This window comes from Seriola dumerili, unplaced genomic scaffold (assembly GCF_002260705.1).
Source record: "Seriola dumerili isolate Sdu_G_001 unplaced genomic scaffold, Sdu_1.0 BDQW01000301.1, whole genome shotgun sequence".
Lineage (NCBI taxonomy): Eukaryota > Metazoa > Chordata > Actinopteri > Carangiformes > Carangidae > Seriola > Seriola dumerili.
The window spans coordinates 214,737-233,808 of record NW_019174556.1 but is presented as its reverse complement, the minus strand read 5'-3'; the positions used below and the strand labels follow the sequence as shown (position 1 = coordinate 233,808).

At 42.1% G+C, this 19,072-nt stretch overlaps 2 protein-coding genes across 2 annotated transcripts; one reads left to right on the top strand and one right to left on the bottom strand.

Moving 5' to 3' along the window:
• Window positions 1–722: 722 nt before the first annotated feature.
• Window positions 723–6,855, top strand: LOC111231485 (serine/threonine-protein phosphatase 2A 55 kDa regulatory subunit B gamma isoform-like). Its single transcript, XM_022758591.1, has 9 exons — window positions 723–1,073; window positions 1,489–1,586; window positions 1,690–1,873; window positions 2,436–2,548; window positions 2,830–3,007; window positions 4,398–4,562; window positions 4,741–4,910; window positions 5,614–5,705; window positions 5,947–6,855. Exons 1-9 carry the CDS (start codon window positions 1,010–1,012, stop codon window positions 6,242–6,244), a joined length of 1,362 nt encoding a protein of 453 aa, XP_022614312.1. The 5' UTR covers window positions 723–1,009; the 3' UTR covers window positions 6,245–6,855.
• Window positions 6,856–10,606: 3,751 nt separating this feature from the next.
• LOC111231387 (wolframin-like) lies at window positions 10,607–18,864 on the bottom strand. The gene is made up of 11 exons (XM_022758462.1): window positions 18,291–18,864; window positions 16,407–16,486; window positions 15,002–15,146; window positions 14,735–14,908; window positions 14,403–14,480; window positions 14,183–14,319; window positions 13,805–13,924; window positions 13,350–13,595; window positions 12,611–12,889; window positions 11,893–12,056; window positions 10,607–11,786 (listed from the first exon to the last, which is right to left on the bottom strand). Exons 1-11 carry the CDS (start codon window positions 18,862–18,864, stop codon window positions 10,607–10,609), a joined length of 3,177 nt encoding a protein of 1,058 aa, XP_022614183.1.
• Between the last annotated feature and the right edge of the window lie 208 nt (window positions 18,865–19,072).

The following is a 19,072-nucleotide window of genomic DNA, read 5'->3' as shown; positions in this document are numbered from 1 at the left end:
TCCGACAGACACGTAAGCCTGTTCGAGCACACTGCAGCAGAGGACGTACACACACACACCAGAGAAGATAGCAGCACCAGCAGCAGCAGCCGTAGCAGCAGCAGCAGGAAGACTGGTAGGTGTGCTGAGGCCTATCTCCCTTCCTCCTGCAGCACAGGCAAGACATCGCATTCTCCTCTGATCTCCGTCAAGGACTATCTGAGAAGTGTGCATGTGTGTGTATGTGTGTGTGTGTGTGTCAGTTTGTGTGTCTGTGTGTGTGTGTGTGTGTGTGTGTGTGTGTGTGTGTGTGTGTGTGTGTGTGAGAGCAGGGATCTGGAAAGTAGGCAGAGAGGACTACCACACCCTGGGAGCATTTTAGTACCACTGCCGGAGCTACGCAGAGTGAATGTTGCAGTGGATATTTTCATTCTCACATGCTCTACGTCCTGTACTTGCTTCTGTATTCATATGCAAGGATTTATATTCTCTGTTTTCCTGCTGGAGGTGTTTGTTGTTTTTCCTCCACTCTACAGCTCTGGGATTTGATTCAGCGCTGACTAGGCCTCATGCGTCTGCCCATGTGTGTCTTTGATAATGAGTGTGTTGAATGTCTAACAAAGGTCACACCATTTGGCATGCTGTGTGCATGTATTGTCAGCCTGCCTAATGACAGCTCTCTCCTCTCTTTTCCTAAACCATCCTCATCACCAGCCTTTCCATCCACTTCCCCCTGCCTCACATCCTCTACCTCACCAATTTCCTCTTTCATATCCTCCTGCATCTGTTTTTTCCCTCTCGCTCCTTTTCCTTTTTCCTCAAACCCACTATTTCTCCTCCCATCTCCATTCCATCCCCTCTTCACGCCTCTTCTCCTTTTCCGGCCGGCTGGTTTCCCAGGATGCCTTGTTCCAGGCCGCTCCGCTAGGCCCGAGCAGCATGGGCGGAGCCTGGGTGGGGAGAGAGAGCACGGATTGGACCCTTCCCCTCAGGACGGGCACGCTGGCGGGTCACCCTCCCTCAGCTTCAGATGGGCGAGGACGCTGAGAGCCCCAAAATCAACCACACCTTCCTGCGAGACTACGTCACTGAAGGTAGAACAGACGGTGTGTCATGGCTGTCTCAGATATGTCTCTGTGTCAGATAACGTGCTGGTATGATGGAACAGATTCATTTCAGCTTCATGGATGCATTATCCCTGCACTGCTGGATAAGAGGAATGGATGATGACATTCATCAATCCATGACTGACTGAACACTCAGAGAGAGACACTTGTTGTTGGTGCTGCTTAAAATGTTAGCCCTCGTATTTTCCTATGACAGATACATGTTTGATTTATGGGTTAGAGTCCAAGGATGCAAAAATAAAATGATTAATTTTCTGCCCCTCGTTTTGTCTGTACCCACTCAATATCCTTTCTTTACTGTCATCTCTCTCTCTCTCTTTCTCTCCCTCACTCTATACTTCTCTCGCTTAATTGCCTCCTACTTTCCTGTCTTCCCTTCCAGCTGATGTCATCTCTACGGTGGAGTTTAACCAGACGGGGGACCTGCTGGCCACGGGGGATAAAGGTGGCCGAGTGGTCATCTTCCAGAGAGAGACTGAGGTCAGTTTCATGTGTTCTAAATGTTTAGTCTTTGTACTATATCTTTACACGTAGAAATGTCCATTCAGAGCTGTGTTTTTTTTCCACCATTGACCCTGGACAGTCTAAAGGGGAGTCGGACGAGCCAGGGGAGACGGGAGACTCTGGGGAATACAATGTCTACAGCACGTTCCAGAGCCATGAACCGGACTTTGACTACCTGAAGAGTCTCGAGATTGAAGAGAAAATTAACAAGATCAGATGGCTGCCACAGCAGAACGCTGCACATTTCCTCCTCTCCACAAATGGTGAGATTTCAGTGACTTGGAGTGTGTATCTCTACCAGAGGATCATCCACATTTCTAGTTCCCAGCTGGGATGTAACTCAACTAGTATCAAGTATCAACTGTGAATATGCACGGATTTCTGTTGGTGTGTATCACAACTTACAGTAAAAACCCACTTCCAGTTTCTAGCAATATGCCAGCCTGATGTCATCATTTATCATCTAGGTTGGATAAAAATACATCAAGCCAGTCATTGGATTCACATTTGGGGTTACCATGGTGGCGCCACCCTGCCAGTATGAAAGCCACAGATTTCAACCTGTGCTTTAATTATATTCCTGTCATGAATGTTAGGGATCAAATTTTCAAGAAAAGTAGTTTGCTTCCTTAAAGTTTAATTTTCATCTACACTAGAGAAAACAGATCATCTGGATTGCCTTAAATCTGCCAAAAAGAAATACACAAGGAATCATTATCAGTCCCCTTTTCCACTGACTGTTGTCACAACTTTTAACAATTATTGTTATCTTTCTCTGAACTAAACCAACTTCCTCTGGTGTGATAATCCTTCTGCCTGTCGCAGATAAGACCATTAAACTGTGGAAGGTGAGTGAGAGAGACAAGAGACCAGAGGGATACAACCTGAAAGATGAGGAGGGACGGCTCAAGGACATCTCTACCATCACCTCTCTGCAGGTACACAGGCAGACACAAACCCATACTGACACACACGCACATGCACACCTGCACATGCACACGCACACTTTTATTTTGGTCAGTCAAATATGTATCAGGTTGACGTTTGATTGGCAAGCTCACTGTCCTTGCTTTTGTGCTCTTGCCCTCGTGATCGATGACTGTCATGTCCTCTAATCCTGTCCTTGCCTTCCTTCCTTCCTTCCTTCCTTCCTTCCTTCCTTCCTTCCTTCCTTCCTTCCCTGCTTCCTTCTTTAATCTACTGGCTTTCTCTACCTAAGGTGCCAGTGCTGAAACCTACAGATCTAATGGTAGAGGTCCGTCCCAGACGAGTGTTCGCCAATGGACATACCTACCATGTCAATTCCATCTCAGTCAACAGTGACGGGGAGACGTACCTGTCTGCTGATGACCTCCGCATCAATATGTGGCACCTGGGCATCACGGACCGCAGCTTCAGTATCCTTTATAACAGTGATTATAACAGTGATTTCTTTTCTTTATCCCCTTAATCTGTCGCTGTAGGAGGATTCTCCAATTTGACATGGCAAGTACAAAATTGACTATTGGGCCTATCTCTTTCACTGCTATGAAGTATTATTGTGTGTCATTGCAAATAATTCTGCAGCTGCAACGAGCAAATCATCCTAGGATAATCTTTATGCAAAAAACAATTTCTGGAACATATATAAAACAAAGGAAGAAGAGTGGAAGCGGTGTATATGTGTATGTCACTGAGCCTTTCCCTGCTGATTTAAATTTGTTATAATGAGTCAGTAATATTCTTGTTCACATCCGTTTGAATCATTTCCCAACCTTGAAAATGAATGTTTATTATGCTGCTTAAAGGAGAATCACATTTTGGTTGAAGAAAATAACATTTTTTGTCAGTGAATCTCTATATTGAAATATACAGTTTAAATCCTATGTATGTCACTACTATGTTACTATGTATGTGCATAACTTGAATGCATCAATTAACAGTGTTGATGTGCACCACATGCAAGTGTGCCAACATGCATATGCATGCTCTTTGATGCCGAAGAAGATTCACATGTATTGTGCATGCATATGGAATGTTCCTTTGGAGAAATACCCTACTTTAAAATCCACTTTGTGTGTATAGTTTGTGTTTATCAGTCTTCTACCACTGCCACTATGAAACTAGCAAAACCATACATCTAAATTCATACATAAATATACCAAACAACTGCTTAAAAAAGACATACAGTAGAAATATACCTCATGTTCTTGTTCATCTGAATTCATCCATGATCTATTTTTAATGGAAAGAGCGCACTTATGTTTGGATTTATGTTTGGATTAGAGTGCCGTGTAACACCTCGGAGGATGTATTCAGTGCAGGCTGTAGCATGTTGGATGCAGTGCATTTGGTGACTTCCCATTCAACTGGAAGCTGACCTAGAAAATCGCAGAGGCATCTATGGAAGAAGAGTTTAAATAATTCACTCAGCAGTACACTTTCTGCTGAACCACACAGGACTACCACAAATAGAACAGGGAGAGGAGCAGGGTGTGTGTGTGTGTGTGTGCGTATTGGGGGTTGGTTGGGGTGCAGTTTTTCGATTATGATTAAGAATTGAGGTTTGAGCAAGGGGAACATGTTGGTAATACAAAAAATTAAACATTTATCTTCAAACTAAAAAAGCAACTAAAGATGTTGAATGAGCATAAATGTTCCTTTTTCTCCATGTGATTCCGTCCTCTCAGGATGTGCATTACAACTCTTCCCTGCAGAAATGCCATAACATGAATACAGTCATAACACTGTGTGCATCTGTGTGGTGTAGCTCTGTGGTGTTTGTTCCTTGACCGACCCTCTTCTCAGATATTGTGGACATCAAACCAGCCAACATGGAGGATCTGACGGAGGTGATAACAGCGGCAGAGTTCCACCCTCACCACTGCCACTTGTTTGTGTACAGCAGCAGCAAGGGCACCCTGCGCCTCTGTGACATGAGAGCCTCTGCACTCTGTGACAAACACACCAAATGTGAGCAATGTTGTGGAGTTTAGGGACAAAAAAAGTCACAGTTTGCATGCTGTCTATGAGACTATAACGATGGCAATACTGTCTATCGTATTTGTATGAATGATAATGGCTTACAACACAGACTATTTGTTAATAATTAATGTGATCCACCAACAGTAACTCCCCTGTCTTTGTCCAGTGTTTGAGGAACCCGAGGACCCAGGGAGCCGGTCCTTCTTCTCAGAGATCATTTCCTCTGTGTCGGACGTCAAGTTCAGCCACAGCGGACGCTATCTGCTGACCAGAGACTACCTCACCGCCAAGGTGTGGGACCTGAACATGGACAAGGGCCCCGTGGAGACATACCAGGTGAAATAACACATTTTCCTTATCCATGTTCTGTCTTACCTTTATTTGTCACATTCTGTTTGCTGTGCTGATTGAATGGAGTCTTGCCATGTTAAATCTGGTCCATGCAGAGTAGCATTTGGCACCGTATAGTTTCTCACTTGCTTTTAGTCATATGTTGCTTGGTCATCTGTGAAAATGTTACAGTATATGAAGTTTAGTTGTGAAATTATTACTTAGTTGAAGTCATTTATCTAGTTATCTGTCAATTTATCATATAACATATGCAGGTTCCAGCTCCAGATTTTCAAATTTTCCATATTACTAACATATTATATATTATTTTTCCATATTTATAGTACTTAAATTTGAATATAGAAATTATAGGATTTAGGGATTTGGACTGCTGATTATTTAAAAAACAAGCAGTTTGCAGGTGTCATCCCATTTTGTCCACCATTTTCTGGCATTTCTTTTTATTTTAATTTATTGAAAAACAATTGAAAACAACTCTTTTAGTTGCACTCCTGAGATGCCACGTGCTGCATGATTTGCCTAAAGTTTGGTATGATACTGCATGCAGGTAATATGCAGAAATGTAGACAATGGAAGACAATGCGAGATGAAACTGGAATCCATTTGTGAGAGATGTAGTGTTAAATCCACTGCGCTGCCATGTCCAAATATAAATCCAGCCCTGAAACTAAGTTTGCATCATCTCCAGGTCCATGAATACCTGAGGAGTAAGCTGTGTTCCCTCTATGAAAACGACTGCATCTTTGACAAGTTTGAGTGTGTTTGGAACAGCTCAGACAGGTGAGTGAGAGAAGGATAGACAAAGTAAAGCATACATTTGAAAGTAAAAGGAGGGTGGGATTTGGCAGTGTGTCTCCGCTTACAGTGATTCTCTAAATGCAGTGATTCTCTAAATGCTCTGCCTCCACCAGTATACGACATTTAAATCAATCCCACAGACAAGCTTTGCAGACATCGAATCAATCTTGGTGCCTTCAGTTTTGTTTACCTCCTCTCCTCTCCTCTCCTCTCCTCTCCTCAGTGTGATCATGACAGGGGCGTACAACAGCTTCTTCCGGATGTTTGACAGGGAGACGGGCAGAGGTGTAACCCTTGAGGCGTGGCGGGAAAGCAGCAAGCCTCGGGCTGTGCTGCGGACCCGGCGTGTCTATACTGGTGGCAAGCGTCGCCGTGGAGACGTGGGCGTTGATAGCCTGGACTTTACAAAGAAAATCCTGCACATGGCTTGGCACCCTTCTGAGAATATCATTGCCATAGCAGCCACCAACAACCTGTACATCTTCCAGGACCGTGTCAACCCTGAGACGCAGGCACAGTGACTGGGGGATGGGAATATGGACAGCGGCAGACACAGTGCTTTTATTGAATTTGTCACAGAAACATAAGCAGTGACTCAAGTATATCAGGAAGTCTTAGAGAAGGCATGGGGAGTGGACAGCCTTTATTAGAAGATTAAGTCTAAGCCAAGCTGTCTCACAACATACTGAGATACAACATCTGTTTGTGTTGATAAAAGATTCATGATAAAATGACAAGACTGTTGATTTATTGGATCCCCAGGGAAGGTGTATAATCTTTCTTTTTTTTTTTCAACACTGAGATGAACTGATGTCTCCAGGACATGTTTTTGGTCCCACTCTAATCCCACTTTTTGAAGATGTTTGTGTAGCTGCCCCACTGTGGGGGCAGTAAAAGAGGTGCGGGGACACCTCTCCATCTGTAACGACTCAGTGCTGTTGACCACACAATGTTGCACTCCTCACTCATGTGCTCTGGTACTATTCGACACTATTGGAAGAAGGAATGATGCTACAGTCTTGGGATGATCTGACTGTGGATTCCAAGTAACTTTGCAGGATGGTGCATCTAAATCTAAATTTAAGCATTTTTCACAACTGTGAAACTGAAGATTAGGAGTGGTGTTACTGTACAGCCCCTCACAACAACATCCTGAACCTTTTTTTTTTTTTTTCTATCTAATGACAACAGCAGCTGAACCTCTCCTTTAGAGCAGTGCTCTTGGAGATTGCACGCATAATTGACCCATAATCTTTGCCCTATTCACTTTGCAATAACAGCACTAACAAAAACACAGTGCAGCAGTATTCCTGCTTTAAAACACAAGCTCTTCTTCTACAGGTAACATAAATGTACACTCTCTTTTTACCGTTAGCTGTAAATATTCAATGTTCTTTTTTTTCTTTTTTTTTAATGCGGTAGTAATTTTGGTCCCAGCTAAAAGGTGAAGAATGCATTTTTGTCTCATACACTGAGATCTCGTTTATAGAAAGGTTGTGGAATCTCATTGACTCGAGCTTTTGCTTGTAGCAGTACATACACGGTACATACATAGGTATTGCTGGGTGTAGAAAGAGATGTGCACAAACCAACACTTATGTTTTGTTGTGTATATTAAGCCTGTGATGGGTTTTGATTGCTGTATCAAAGTCTCCTTTTTCATTGTCTAAAGTACATACTTACATGGTAAATTATTGCAAATGAGGGAGACAGGGTGTTGATGTTGAGCCCTCACATATGCTCAAATTGAGGCTGATTGGTAATTAAATCTAAAATAGATTAAAGTTGAATTGCTGTTAAGTGTTATGCTAATATAAAATGAGCAAAATGCTTATTTTATAATACATAAGCACATTTCAGTGAGGGATCTTACAATCAAGAAAAAGTTGGAATCGAAGCACATTGTTCATGAAGGAGGCCGCTGATTCAGCGAATGATTCGATGACTAAGGCCGTGTCCTGTGTGTTTGAAGGTCAGAGGTTCTCATCAGTGCAATAGCTCATTATCTTCATTGCTGTCATGTCTTTAACATTGAAACAATGTCATGTGAATTTATCATATCACAGGTTCATAATGCCATTATACCGTTATACCTCACAGTGCCACATGCTACTCTGGGGCGCGACACTGAAAGCCCAGGATGTACAGCAGTAAGGTGATGTCTGTGTTGGACTGAATTATGTGACCTGTTCAAGATTTGATTGTTTACAGTGAAGTGCTTTGTTTTCAAGTGACCTTGGCCTGATGGGATTATTGTAAGTGGCGTCGACGTGTAGGCTACTGTAGCTGGTGGAGTAAAAGAAGCAGTGCAGAGGTGGAAAGTGTCAAGTCCCTTTGCACTTTTTTTCAAAACCTGACAAGTACTCTGTGTGATGGATCAACAACAGTTCACTGTGTTAACCTTAAACCCCAAGAAAAGAAGGAAGCGTCTGTTCCACTCGTCTGCTTTCTCCTCACGTTTCACCTCTTTTCGTTTCAAAGCCACTGTTCACAGATGTTTATGTTGCAGCTTGTGAGCTAGGCTAGGGGGTTCTCTTATAGACACCCCTACTACCTTTTGGTCTTCACTGTCCATTGGTGTTGTTGAATGCCGACACGATGTTGCACTGATTGGTTTAACGAAGTGTACAAAACACAACAAAATCCATGACGACTCACAAGAAAACGGTTTACATAGTGACAGACCACCTTTAGGATTATACAAGTTCCAGGACTGTAGTCCTCTGATGGTGAGCTGTAGTTTAGAACAAGTCAGTTATAATCGCATCATAACCACCACCACCACCACATACAAGCAGTGAGAGGATTTGTGTTCAGGAGCACAGCAGCAGCAGCATGTTGCCATTACTCAATGCTACTAGCGTGTATATCTATCATACTTTAAAAAAGACAAATCTAACAATACAAAAAAACATAACTCAAATGAGATGAATGAAAGGAATGTGCATTAATAAAATAACAGGAAATCTGTGTTTGGTCCTTTTATGTCTGTGTCTATATTAAAAGGGACATCATTTTTTTCTCATCACTAAAAAGACTATGACTGAATAAAACCATCCATGAGGGGTTTTGTCTCAAAGTCAAGCACTTTAATAAGAATTGCACACCCCCATACATCACTACATAAATTCACAGTATACAGGCTCGACCTCAGTGATTGTCAATCACAGGTGCAGTTTATAGTGTTCACATCTATGGGTTTTCATGTTCTGGAAGTGTTACATGTTGATCATCTGATTAGTACAACTCAGGGAAATGTTGCTGTCCTCTGAAAACCATGTATATCAAAGAAGAACAGCCCCATTTTCAGCTTTGTCACAATGCATTATTCAGATAACCAGATTTTAAAACTGTTTTTTAAACTGTTATCTTCATTTTGACATAAATAAATTATCATAGCATGAGGGCAATCTAAAGGCAAAGCAAAACACCTATTACGCTCTTTTTCTTCGGAATGAACACTGTCAAATGTTTTGTTGGCATATCTACTGTAAGAGATACCATCAAAAATAAAACCAAGTAATGTGAGGACTAGTGATGTACAGTATATTTTAAAAAATGACATTTAGAAGTCACCCCTAGTTAGTTAAAATAAACTGCTGCACAGTTTGGTCAGCAGCATAAATAGTAAGACCTATAATTAGCCATGACATCTTTGATGTGGCATTATGGTGCGTGAGTGTAGGAAGAACCATGAGCTGCATATATAGACAGGTTTTTAGACTCACCATAAACAGCCTCACTGCAAAAATAAAAAAATAGATCAATGTGTTATGTTAAGGCTTTCCAAAATGCCATTTTATGTACAATATAGTTTAAGGCACAGGAAAATCTGATCAATATTCAAAAATAAGATTAAGACCAGAACTTTTTAAGACTACAAAGCAAAAAGCTCATGGCTGCACACAACCAATATTAACACCTATAAATAAACGGGTAAAAGTACATTTAAAATTGCACTAATGTATACACACGCAAATGTGTACACATACTGTACATGCAAACATATTAACTATACACGTAAGAAATTCCTCGGTACAAAACCAGCAGCAACATTGCTCAACAAAAGACAAATTTCACTCTATTTAAAAATGCCACTATCTTATTTTTAAGAAATGCACAGTAACTCTAGGTAGTCAGAAGTGATGAGCACCCAACATTAGCTTCCTTGCATATCATCTCTATAAACACCATCAAAGTTAAACCAGTTCACTGTAACAGACCTGGAAAATGAAAAATGGATGGATACAAATTGAAGAATATGTTCTTCTGTTTGACTGGCTTTTGAAAATGAAGCTGAATGTTGGAATCTGACCATTCTTGAACTGAAAGAGTAAAATCTTTGTAAACTCATGCACTAACAGGAAGTACTACCAAAAATATTCAATTCCTTTCCTATAAGATTTCACCCTGTTGAAATGTCAGTACATTAACATGCACTGTAGATCCCTGTCATATCAGTTTGTAAACAATACTATAAATCAGTGGTTCTCAAATTTTTATCACAGACCCCTCTACTGACACAACTTCGACCACAGAGCCTCATTTGATAAGATTTTGGCTCAGAGTCCCCCATCTGATAACATTTTTGCTTTTAGATGTTTTATTACAGAAAGTGTTTGGAACCAATGACCAACATAGTCATACATTCTGTCACTGTGTTACTTATGGATGGAATCATAGTGAGAATTAATTATTCCGCTTTTTGCTGGGAACCCCCAGGAACTCCCTAAAGGACCGATGGGTGTCCCTGGACCCCACTTTGAGAACCACTGCTATAAGCTACATTAGTAACTTGATCGTCACATCACAAGAAAAAGACTTCCTGAAGAGGTTCAAGCCAGTTATTATCACTTCAGCTTAATGTGTTGCTGTCTTTCTTCTCAGGCAGTGATTTTTGCAGACAAGAACGGAGAGAAGAAAAAATCGAAAGCAAACTTGAGGGCTCTCATTGTTGTGCGTCTCCAGTTTCTCTCTATCTTCACCTGCCTGCTTCTATTCAACATTGAGGAAGCACAGTCCAGACAGTGGATGGACTTCAACTCGAAGGCCGGGGCTCTGGCTCCAAGGCGGCCTTCCAGCTTGGTGCTGAACTCCACCATATTACCAGGGCTCAGATTAAGCAGAACCTCTCTGAACTCATGGCTGGCTATTAGGATTATATCCCTGGCAGGGTCCTCTGTCCCCACCCCTCCATCCCGGATCATGCCTACTGTCACTTCAAACCGGTGGCTGTCAAAGTGCTTCACATGGCAAGTGTATTTGGCCAGAGCCTTGAGCTGACACAACTCTTCCTCTTCTTGCATTCGGAGCAGCATGGGCAGTGAAATGGTAGCTGAAGCAGAATTGGCTGCCAAATCTGCAGCTGCTGTAGCATTCATTGGCTCACATTTGGGATATTTCTCTCCGTACAGGCAGCGTAGCCAGTCTCCCATGAATACCGGCAACATGTTAATGACCGACTGTGCCCCATTCTCTGTCTCAGCCACACGGACGTGCTTGAAACTCCCAACCCAAGTGACTCTGTGTCCATGAAGGTGGCTACAGAAGATCTGTGTCTGGGCCATGCCTTTGATTTCCCAGGCAGGGGGCCCGCATGCCTGGCTGTACTGCTTCCAAGTCAGCGTGGAATTGTACACCTTGTCCCCCTCTGCGTGGTACACGTAGACGGAGAAGAACAACAGCACCATGGAGACACAGAGTAAGATGAGTTTGACTGGGCCGCGGTGGGTCACTGAGCGGAAGACATCCAGAATAGACATGCTGAACCGCGTCCACAGCCGCAGGGTGACAGGGATCGCACACACTACCAGGGTGACAATCACCTTTGTCAGTTCAAGCTCAAGGAACCACTTGAAGACTTGAATGAAGAGCATGGCGGTGAGGCCAAATGCCAGAATAGGCAGCGCAAACAGGAAGAGAAAGTAGGCCACACAGGTGCGGATTAGACCCACAGCGGAGGAACTCTGGAGGAGCACGACGGAGAACTCGCACCACATAAAGCACACGAGGTATGGAACCAGGAAGCAGTAAGTCCCCCGGAAACCACGCATCCTCGCCATGCTGTGGAGAAAACAGACCGAAAGACGCGGAAAAGAAATTGAAATAATTAATTCTGAAGGCATAAATTTATCAATTCACATCCTGCAGTCCAAATGCTTCGTCTCACCTGAAGAAGAGGTAGAACAGGTAAACATACAGCAGGCAGGGGATACTGATCTTCAGCACCACTGACTCCCCTAGTGGTAGTGTGGCAAAGGTGTGTCCCAGAAAACGAAGCACAGTCATGTTCTCTGGTAGGAACTGGGTCAGGCAACACAGAGATGATGCTACCTGGGTTAAAAAATAAAAAAAAAAGTATGTACATAAACTAGATTCTTTGTGTAGCTATGAAGGAACTCTTTTATTCCAAATTCAAGTCTGTCAGATTAAAAGGATCACAAGCCATCAAATAAATATCAAGTATCAGTTCACTTCTTGGCAAACGTTTTAGAAAGCCACTGACTTTCCCACAGATTTTCTATCTTGCGGGGTTGCTGATCTCATTTCTTTTCAGTGTGCTATAGAAAAACTTGCAGATAGTTACTGTCAAGTTTTTTAATCCCCTGAGGTGAGGCTGTTTCGAGCATGGATCACTTAATGTGAAAACTTTGCTCAAACACACCAGGGAATATTGAATATTTCTGATGCATTACAAATGGCAAGTGTCTGCAACCCAATGGATAAAGTGGATTCATAGGAGTTAGAAAATCAATCTTCAAGACTTACTTTCAAATGTACTTTACTGCAAGACTGTAGTTATGATGATAATAATGTTAAATATATTGTCTGATGTAAAAGGCTACAACATGCACAACTGTGATTCTGATCATTTGGTGCCCTCTGACCTCTATGGCCATTGCTTGGCGTGCGTACATCGCAGCAGTGGAGCTGAGGCTCTTGTAGCTGACAGCAGTGAAGAAGATGGCCACAGTAGAGAGCTCCGAACAGGGGATCCAGCCTTTGTCAGCTACAGGGAAGGAGAAAATGACAAAGAAGACGGAGAGGATAAAGTAGAGGTACGGCTCTAGGTTGTTCCAGCCAAAGTTGGTCTCTGCCTGCTCCACATCCAGCCCAGGTTCAAAATGTATCAGCAAAGATGTCAGGGCTCTGAAGTTCTCCCAAGTCTGGAGAATGAAGGGGGGAACGAAAAAGAAAATTGTGAATCTTCAAATACAGTACATGCATTGTTCAATATCAGTAAAATGAATTTCACCATCATTGCCAATGTTGATACTTTTAGTATGAAAACTGTTAAGTCACAAACTCCAATGTTCTCATTTCATGTTCTTCGAACAGGTCAGATTTCAAGTAAAAATACTGTATATGACTATAACTATATGAGTGTCCCACTGGAAAAGATGGAGAGACAGATAGAAAACCTCCAACATGCTTAGCTACTTCAGTAAAGTGAAAAAGAAAACCTTAAACAAAATGCACATACACCAGCATCTTGACAGAACAGAGAAACATGTAGCGTCATGGGTTTCGCGTTTAAAAGCAATCGGGCTCAATTAAGTAATAACTAAATAATTCTATTAATACTATCAATTTTGAGAAAAATTGAGAATTACTCATTACACTCACCTTGCTGCTTTGAAAAACACGTAATGTGCAGATGATCATGGAGATGAAGGAGAGGTAGAAGACAAGCAGGGGGATGAAAAAAGCAAAGAAGTCGACTGTCACGTTGCTGAAGATGAAGAAGAAAATAAGTGCGTTGACATGGTGGGTGGGGATGATTGTGCTCAGCCACTGGACACCGGCCCGCGATGCCCAGTCGACCAGGTGCTCCTTCATCTCCACAATGGTGTGTAGCGGGTACTCCAGCATCTGAAGTGAGGAGAGACAGATATGAAGAGAGGCTGGGGGAATGAACAGGCAAAAATCAGGAAAGAGAATTATGAGAATTAAGAACTGAATGATTTAACAAAAGGAAAAAGATCCACAAGAACAGATATTCCAGAGATATTTCATGAAGGATAATTCCAGGAATATACAAAAATAGAATGAATTGTAATACTAGCTACTGATTAGGATACCATTAGGCGTGACTTCATGTCCATGGCTTTTTGCTTCGTGCCCAGAATCATCCCAGTCCGGCCCAAACTCCAAGACCTTTTATAGGACTTCTTGTATCCTGATGGGACCAACTCAGTCCTCTTCAGAACACACGAACACATGAACACACACACACACACACACACACACACACACACACACACACAGACACACACACACACACACACACACACACACACACACACACACACACACACACACACACACACACACACACACACAGAATTGTTTTATTGAAATATAAAATGATAAGTATGCCTTTTGCTTTATTTATGTCTGTGTTCTACAATATTTAAAAAAATGTTCTATTGTCTATTTTTCTAAATTTGGTCTTTTACCTCCTGACCACTGCTGCGAGGTGTAGGGCATTCAGTCTTGGCAACCTGGTTGCCATCTTGGGATGCAGAGGGGACAATACCTTGTGCATACTGTTTTGTCATCTCAACAAACTCATCCAGGTCCACCAGCTGTTTGGCTGAGAGGACACAATGCAGGGGATTACACAAGAGTATACACTATAGCCGCTCACTTTCTCTCTCTCTCTGTCTGGATACCTACCCTCATTGCTGACCATGCTTTCCAACACTCTCTGGGTCTGGCTTGAGGTTGGGCCAGGGATCCTGCTTGCAGTGCCACCTATTGGGGAGAAATGACCACAGCACCAGTGAGTTACAAACAGTGCACTGCATGCCTGCATGTAATGTGATATTCTTCACTGTGACAGCTGCAAACACTGACATCATAAAGAAGAATATATCATATATTTAAAAGCAATGGTAGCTATCATATGACAACATGCTACAGCATTCTACGCAGTCCATAGTAGACCAGGCAGCATTGCTGTAACAATGCAGATATGGTGTCGACGGTTGTGTGTGTATGCATCTTACCTGACACTGCATTGACCTGGCTGACATTTTCCAGCATCTCAGTCATAGCCACCTTGGTCTTCCTCTCTGGGTTGAGTTTAAAGTACATCATCATGGCTGCTTTACGTACTGCCAGCTCAAACTTACTCTCTGTGGACAACTTGCGCACATCAGCCTCATTCTCTGGAGTAATTCCTTGCAAAGAATGACAGACAGGAAAAAGTTCAGGAATAAAAAAAGAAACCGCAAATACACAAACAAGAATATGCATGTGCACGTACTGTATACCTTTCTTCTGGATCCAACAGCGCTGCAGTAATCTCGCTGCACCTTTTCTTCCTTGTTTAGCTGCTTTAATCAGCCAATTAACAGCCAGCAGATTGTTTGACTCCGCGTCCTTCTCCTCAGCAAGAATCAAGTATTGCTGACCCAGCTGAAACACAGAAGAGAGGTCAAAGAGAGTCCATCCAGTTTTTATGGCCTTGGTCTAACTATTAATTCTTAAACCTGTCAGTACAATGTGACATGAAGTCCACCTTACAGTGGGGCTCAAACTCCCAAAAGAGACCATATAATATAGACTAGCTTGTGAAATAATATAAAGTGTACATAATAAAATAGCTTTATATTAAACATTGCTCATATCTTTTTACCCCATTACTTTGAACAATGTACAGAACACGCATTTTTTTATAGGGATTATTTCTTTCGGTAGAAAGTGGTTTGAATCAAAACAGTTCACTTTGATGTTCATGGAATCCACTGATGACAGATGACTACAGAACTCATAATTCTCGGCCGCTGTGACTATCGGTGCCTCTGTCATAGATAACTCCACTGTTTTCCAGGAGTAGCAGAGGCCCCCCCGATGGCATATCAAGTGACTGTTTTCTAATCTTATCTGTCACCTCATAACTTCCTTCTCTCACAGTTACCATCAAATGTGTCTGTTTGTATGAAAATGTGTACCTGCATCTGAAGCGGCTCTGCATTAGTGCATTCCTGTCTGAGTCTGTATTACATACAATAAACATAAGGTCTCATAAATCTGCTTCATTAGCATGGATTTTAAATTGAGAGTTTTGTCAAGACATCTTAATACTTATGATAATTCTACAAATGAAAAACAACTATGCTCGTACATCAACACTGATTCCCTTGTGTAGGACTTCAAGCTGTCGGTGTAGAGCATGTCTATTATGATACATGAGACATCATTGTGTCTGAACCATTACTCAGTGCATATACTGCATGTCAAACCACTTTACTGATGTGGTGACGTGTTTGGACATGTTCCCTTACACACACCTCCTGCAGCGTGAGAAGAAGCCACACTTAAGAATTTACCCTTTCAGAGCTGGCGGGTCTTAAATGTAAAGTCTGGTCTCATCTTCCAACCCCTCCACCCCCCACCCTTCCATTTCTTATGCCGGCACATTTGTGCGTGTTGGCAGAGAACGACGAACAAAGACAATGTGAATATTTCATTATTATTTGTACAAAATCAGTGCATGCTGCAATACGCTGAAATAGTGTTCTTAATAATTTGTATGTGTGACAGGATCTTGTGTATCATATTCAAAGTCTGGTCTCAGTGGTCAAAAATAGACACTTGCTCTCAACCACACTGAGTCAAGCAGCAGGACTGAAAACAATGCCAAGTGCCAGTCTTTATGTATGTGCTTTAAGTCACCCGGGTCTGAGCTCTGGCATCACCAGCTTTGGCTTTCTCCTCAATCTGCTCCATGGACAAATCCTCCTCTGGTTCTTCATCTGGAGGAGAGGAGAGAAGATGCGTTAAATGTACATATATCAATCTCAATCAATCAAATCAATCGAAAATGACTCACTGGATTACATAAAACCCTCGCTGCCAAACTTGTAAAGGCATATTCATTGAAGGAGCAGTATGACTCATTGCTGGTCTTAACACACATCGTGTTCACAGCCAGCAATGAACCAATCCCAGCTGTCATATAAGTTGCAACATGAGAATAAGAAGAAGTCAGGGGTGTAGATCTGCTCTATGTGAGACTGTGTTCACTCTAAACGTGTCTGTATCTGTCTGTCTATGCTGATATCTTGTGACAAGACCCCACGGCTCCATCAACACCATGCCCAGTTTCGTAACGGTTTCTGTCTCCCCTGTGTCCTTTAAGCAAAGGGGTTCAGCTTCTTCGCCTGTAACCCTGTTTCAAATGCCACAGACTCTCATCCACAGCAAAATCTCTTATTGATGTAAGACGTATGATTTCACTACCAGTGGCTTTGAAATATAGTAACAGGTGATAATATTATTATTAGTTTCTCTATAGAAGGTGTAGATAATACAAGTAATTTAGGATAAGGGCTAAAGATTATGCAAAAATAAATAAATAAATACATATAATAAATCAAAGCGCGATAATTTTGTCAGATATTGCGATTATGATGAGTCACAATTTTAGAGAGAAAGTTATAGTTTGTGTTTAACTTAAAAATAAAAATATTAAAAAGATCCTTTAGGTCTGCAGAAAATGATTTCCAGGGTGGAGAATCTCTGTAGCAGCACACTGCTTATAAATGGTACATTGTGACACATTATACCTTTATCAAAAAATTACAGCTCCCACGATTTAGATGTTGCACTTGGCTATATTGCGATAATATTTTGATTAATTGTTCAGCCCTAATCATTTAATGTAATGCGTAAATAATTGGTTCATTTGTCATGCCAATCGAGCCAATTGTGGACGAGACATTTCAATCAAAACCACAAATATGAACCGCATGGTTGCACTAGAGGAATTCATGGTCTGGGCACCACAAATGTCTGTACCAGATTTAATGGCAATCCATCCAATAGTTGTTGAGACATTTCACTCAAAGCCAAAATGTTAAGCTGCTGGTGGTGCTAGAGGAACTGTCAGGGCTTCACCGAGGTGCTGATAGGATTCATTCTCTGCTACAAAATTTCATCCCTCTGATAATTGTTGAAATATTACATTGTGGACATCACACCGACATAGCTATCCATAGATACAGATATGCATAGCTCTATGGCTAAAAAAGTTCAACAAGGTATGTGTGGCAATAGAGAAGACAAGTAGCAGAAAAACTATATGTCTGCATGTTCACTACTCTTCACCTGCCAGTCACAGTAAAGCAGAGAAGGTGATGTATGCAGAGCATCTGCTTTTCTTCACTTTGGTTTAACACACAAAACAGTTGTTGAGTGGAACCAGTGATCTAACAAGCAGGGATACACAAATTAAGGCATTGTTGATTATAATAATGCCTTTACTTTATTAATGATTGTATAGTACCTTTTATGCAGAAATGCAGTCCAAATGCTTCTCCACACAGGATTAAAACAAGAAAACAACGTTAACTTAAGTAATTCTCAATTGTGGCCAAGAGAGATGTTTATCCAAGTGCAGGGTTACTCTGCTACACATGGAGAGACATTCCAAAATACAGCACAAGGCTTATCACCTCAACTGTGCAATGAGTCTGTGGTCTGTGACTTCAGTTCTCAGTGCCATTAAAATTCACAGTGTGTAATTTAATCCCAAAATCAAAATGAAGGCATTCTTACCATCTTCTTCATCATTGGCATCCTCTTCCTCTGCTTTTCTAAGTCTTTCCTGTAGTATCACCTTCTTGGCCATGGAGGCAAAGGTGCGTTTCACAGGGGCGGTGGAAGGAGTTGCAGGAGCCGTGGTGGGAGCGGTGGTGGAAGTAGAAGGAGGGGAAACTGTCAGAGTGTCGCAGGCCATGCTGGCTGAAGTTTTGCAGATTTGAGGGGTAGAGTGGTTAGGAGAAGTAAAAAGTGGTGTTTTGTCTGCAACAGGAGAGGAGGGTTTAGTGCAAACAGTCTTAGAGGATACAGCAGTATATAAGGGCTTTGACCCATCTAAAGAAGGAGGGGGGTCCTTTGGTTTAGACATGGTTGGAGCTGATTGTGGAGAGGAACAGGAGGATTTTCTGGGTTCTGTCATTGTTTCTGTGGAGGATGGAGATTTGGTGGGCTGAGAGGGTGGAGCAGAGAGGTCACTGGAGATGGGTGAGGGAGGAATCTGTAAGGGGGAGGGAAGAGAGGGTCCATCCAGGACAGGGCATGACCCCTGGGTGTTGACAGGTGTGGGTGTTGATGGGAAATCCTTCTCCATTTTAGCCTGGGAGAAAAAAAAAGTGAGAGTAAATATGTCATGACAAATATACTGCAATGAAATACTGGAGGTAAGTGAGTCATAGGTGAAGACACAGCTGGGCAGTGGACTCTGTGACCTCCCTGTCAGCAAACTTGGAGGAACCTTTCCTCTGGATATTTTACTACTAATATATAACATCTTCACTTTGAAAGAAGGGGAACAAACA